Source organism: Cucumis melo, chromosome 2 (genome assembly GCF_025177605.1).
Source record: "Cucumis melo cultivar AY chromosome 2, USDA_Cmelo_AY_1.0, whole genome shotgun sequence".
Lineage (NCBI taxonomy): Eukaryota > Viridiplantae > Streptophyta > Magnoliopsida > Cucurbitales > Cucurbitaceae > Cucumis > Cucumis melo.
This window is the reverse complement of record NC_066858.1, coordinates 4,583,193-4,587,904: the sequence shown is the minus strand read 5'-3', so window position 1 is coordinate 4,587,904 and position 4,712 is coordinate 4,583,193. Positions and strand designations below refer to the sequence as shown.

The 4,712-nt window shown below is 34.7% G+C and overlaps 1 protein-coding gene across 2 annotated transcripts; it reads left to right on the top strand.

The window, feature by feature from the left end:
* The first annotated feature begins 627 nt into the window (after window positions 1-627).
* Window positions 628-3,761, top strand: LOC103492510 (octanoyltransferase LIP2, mitochondrial). 2 transcript variants are annotated; one of them, XM_051080826.1, is made up of 3 exons: window positions 673-1,089; window positions 2,400-2,507; window positions 2,913-3,761. In XM_051080826.1, exon 3 carries the CDS (start codon window positions 2,973-2,975, stop codon window positions 3,690-3,692), a length of 720 nt encoding a protein of 239 aa, XP_050936783.1. In that variant the 5' UTR covers window positions 673-1,089; window positions 2,400-2,507; window positions 2,913-2,972; the 3' UTR covers window positions 3,693-3,761. The 2 variants fall into 2 exon arrangements, with proteins under 2 accessions (XP_008451131.1, XP_050936783.1); XM_008452909.3 differs by having other exon boundaries at window positions 628-1,089; window positions 2,400-3,761.
* The last annotated feature ends 951 nt before the right edge of the window (window positions 3,762-4,712 follow it).

The window sequence follows — 4,712 nt, the reverse complement described above, 5'->3', positions numbered from 1 at the left end:
AGAATAACCCGAACAACCCGATAACCCGGACTATCCAACCCATATTATATGAGTTGGGTTGGGTTTTTTTCGGGTTGGGTTGGGTCTCGGGTTGGGGTTGAAAAATTCGGGTCAATCCAACCCAACCCGAATTAATAATTTTTATATATATTTATTTATATTTATATTATAGATATTTTATTATTTATCTAATATTTATGGATAATGTTTAAAATATTGAACTTTTATGAATATTTGAAACTTTGGATATGAGTATTTATCGACATCGTACAACAATTTTAAATTGTACAAATATCAAGAATGAAAAAATAATAAGACAACCCGACAACCCAACCCATATTTTAAGGGTTGGGTTGGGTTGGGTTAGGAATATAATATGGGTTATTCGGGTTGTCAACTCAACCAACCCGAAAATATGGGTTGGGTTGGAAATGTCCCTCAACCCAACCCGTTTACACCCCTAACAGTCAGATATGTTAACCAAAGTTATTTCATCTCATAGGTTTAAATAACTATTACATGAGTTGAATGTTAAATTTGGATGATAAAATGTTTGGAGGATAGATCGGTGAAAAATTGACAAATATTTAAGAAGTTTAAATTAGGTTTTTTAAGTTGAGGGTAACACTGTAATAATGTCTCAAAGGCATTTTTTAAATTAAACTTATCTTCTTCCTTTTAAGTTTTGTGAGAAAAGGAAAAGGATTAGAAGAGGGTGCAGCAGCCGACGGTCACCACAAACATTTAGAGAGAGAGATTGAACCCGACGGAGAGAGATTGACGGCGTCCGGCGGTAGTTCTCGTTCCGGCGTTCGACAGGTTCAGCGGCGTGACGCCGTTGTGATTCGACAGTGGTAGTTCGGGCGTTTGAGTCTCGGGCGGTTGGGTCACGTTTTTCGGGCAGAAACGGCAAATTTTCCGGCAATTAGGCAGAGACGGCGAGTTTTGGGTAGCGTTTGGGTCTCAGTTTTTGGGCAGTGACGTTGGGTTCCGACGGGTTTGGATCAGTTTCGTAATTGGGTGTTAATCCGACGTGTTTGGGTCTTGTTTCTGGGTCATTTTTGAAGCGTTTCATTCTCAGATTCATAGGTATACTTCAACATATTCTTGGCGTTTGGTTGCCGGTGTAGTCGCGTTGTAGCGATTAATTACAGATTGCTGATTGTCTTGATTTATGTAATTGTGCCTTCAATTTGCTCTTAATAAAATCCTTCCAAGCTGGTTCTCAAGGTGGATGCGGACCAAATCGGTCGAATGCTGTGTTCACTTTGCTTCTTTATTATGGCTGTGTTCACTTTGCATCTTTATTATGGCTGTGTTCACTTTGCTTCTTTATTGCTTTGTAGATTTTGCATTCTAGTTTTCTGAATTACTTTAGTTTCATACTCTGATTTAGTGCAGAAATCATAACAAGTGGTATCAGAGTCAGCCTCTAACTTAACCAATCATGCTAATATGATCCTTAAGTATCGAACATAAGTGTTGAACAAAGATGCAGTAGAGTCTTGAAAGCTTGAAAAGGAGGTCATGATGAGATCCATGTTGACTCTATCGGATGGATAGGGTGCTCCGAGAGAAGGAGTTTGCTTAGATAGAGCTTGGCAGATGGATGACTATTTGAGGGGAGGATCGTGGTAATTGTTTTAGGGGAGGATTGTAATGTGGGGACTTGTTCGAGGGGAGGATTGTGAATCCGACCAAAGTCCCACATCGGCTAGATAAGGGGATGATTCTGGGTATATAACTGAGAACAATTATCTTCAATGGTACGAGGTCTTTTGGGATAATACCAAAAGCAAAGCTACGAGTTTGTACACCCAAAGTGGACAATATTATACCATTAGAGAGATATTAGGAGTTCATTGTCCTAAACACTTTTTAACCAATTTGGTTTTATCCATTTGGAGCTACCAACAAGATTAATTCTCATAGGTATTGGTTGGGGAATTTATCTGAGTTTATAATGACTATACAAATCCTACTGCATCCTTTTTTGACTTTTTCGTAAAAATGGCTACTAGTTTCCTTCCAATAAGGATACAACAGTACTGAATTTGGATACTATTTTTAATAGCTTTTTCAATTTAAAGTATTCCTAGAATACTCAGCTTTACATGTTGTGGTTCTATAATTATTTTTTTCCATTTTTGTTGGATGATCTTGTTGGTTACGTTGCTGTCATGAAAAAAAAAATCATGTTAGTGACTTGTGTATTAGGTACTAGGTTTGGATTCTGAAAAAAAGAACTCATTTTACTTTTCTAGAGCATGACGGTTTTGTTAAAGCATCTCATATCATAATTTATACATTTGTTGCACACTTAATTGGGAGTTTAAAGCTCTCAACCATTTCTTGAATTTTCTTTTGAGATTAATGTTGTATTGTTTTTCTTCCTGCAGATTATTTGTAGAAAGAATATACTCATGTTGAGATGGTTTGATGCTGATAACTTAGCCATGTGTGAATGAAGCCTTGGGATTACAAGTTGTTCAGTTGCTTGTTTTCAGGTGTGGATTTACATCAATCCTTTAAGCAATACATTTTGCTCTCCTTTCATTTTCATTTCTTGTTATGAAAATCAAGCACTCTCTAGAATCAATCTCAACAATAAAGCATCATTCATTGAGAGGAGATAAATTTTGATATTACTTCACAGAGAACCGAATCTGAATCCCCAAAATGCCCCCTCTGTATCTATATATTCTTCAATTCCATTTAGATTCCGAACCATAGTTATTAAGGAGGTGTTTGTTGGACCGTAATGGAATAGGAATGTAATCTAATAGAATCGAAACCCAATGCAATTCCAAACCTATTATGTTCCCACAGTTTCCAATCCAGTTTTCACACTTCACAGTTTCATTTTCTTTCCTCCCTCAATCTTCACCGTTCCAACATCTTTCTGATTTCAGTAATCTTGATTACACTCTAGCTCTCCAAACGGCTGCTAAGAACACACTTAAAAAGAGAGAATGAGATTCCCACGAACTTTGAAGATATGGAAAATGGGGATTGTCAATTACAAAGAAGCACTCCATCTCCAAGAAAAACTCGTCTCTGCTAGAAAATCCAGTAAAATCCCAGACACACTCTTATCACTTCAACATCCACCCACATACACACTTGGAAAAAGGCGAACTGATCATAATCTGTTAATCCCCGAGTCCGATCTAGCGAAGCTAGGAGCTGAACTTCACTATACTGAGAGAGGGGGAGACATTACGTTTCATGGTCCAAATCAATCCATTCTGTACCCGATAATTTCCCTTAGAGATGTTGGATTTGGGGCTAGAAAGTATGTGGAGAAGCTGGAACAGACCATGATTGAAATGGCATGTTTGTATGGAGTGAAAGCTAGAGCTGGGGAGAAAGGGGAAACAGGAGTTTGGGTCGGAGATAGGAAAATTGGAGCCATTGGAGTTAGAATTTCAAATGGGATTACTTCTCATGGTTTAGCTTTTAATGTGGATCCTGATTTGATGTATTTTAAGCATATTGTGCCTTGTGGGATTGTTGATAAAGATGTGACATCTTTGAGAAAAGAGACTAAGGAAGTGCTCCCTGGCGAAGAAGTTTTGGAAGAACAGTTGATTTCTTGTTTCGTTAAGTTATTTGGATATTGTAAAACTCAGGTGGAGAAGATTCTTTTGACTGGATTAGATTTTGGGGATGAGATTGAGAATTTGAAATAACTTTTAGTTGTGTAATGTAACTGTAACTGTAACTTTTTTTAAATAATATTTTAAATTAGTTTCTTGGCATAGCTTTCTTAACAGTCATATTAACAGTCATATTAAGGTTTAGTTTGGAATTGTTGTATCTTGTAAAATAATTGCTATTAGTCATGTTTTTACTAAATCAGCTGTAGGAGGAAGCATATTAGTTTTTGGTTTGAACAAGTTGGTTACCATGTTTGGTAAATACAAAAACAAAATAATTGTGTGATAAACCATTATACTTTTGATTGAAAAAACAACTCCGGTATCTGAATTTTTATAAAAGCGGCATATAGTTTTTGTACTTCAAAATTTGTGGCACTTTAATCATTAAATCTTACTACGCATCAACTTTAGTGATTGTATTTGTTTTGTCATGACCACCTAAATAAAACTTTTGAAAAGATATAAGTAAAATAGTATTGGAAAAAGAACTTTGAAGTTAGAGATTTGATTCTCTCCTAAGTATTGTAAGAAGAAATACTTTTGAGTTTACATGTTAATCTCTATTTGATCCTTCGCTATCACTTCAAATTTTTGGCTGTTGTTTTTTGAAATACATTTAGGTGATCATGCTTATCAAATCGTAATACAAATTGTTGTAATCGATTTTCAACCAAAATTACCGTAAATGTAGTGGGTTCAATATAAGGGTAATGAATATCCATAAATCTTAATTATGTATTTTTAATTATTTAATTGAGTTATTTTGCTATCCATAAATATTAAATTTAGTTCTTTAATCTTAATGTAATGTTAATTTTCACATTTATTATCTTCTATAGTGGATTTTTACTGCAAATTTTGAAAACAAATAACATACTATATTTTCTTACGTGAAAAATTATTATTGCTTAATTAATTTTATCAAACTAAATTTAAAATTTTACATAATGATAGTTATTATCACTGATAATAATAGCTTTCAATTTGACAAAGGATTTTTTCACACTTCTCAATTTTTTTCATATTGAAAGCTATGTTATAATTAGTAAA

Coding starts and splice junctions, on each gene's coding strand:
- LOC103492510 (XM_008452909.3), top strand. CDS start 2,973: ATGAGATTCCCACGAACTTTGAAGATATGGAAAATGGGGATTGTCAAT.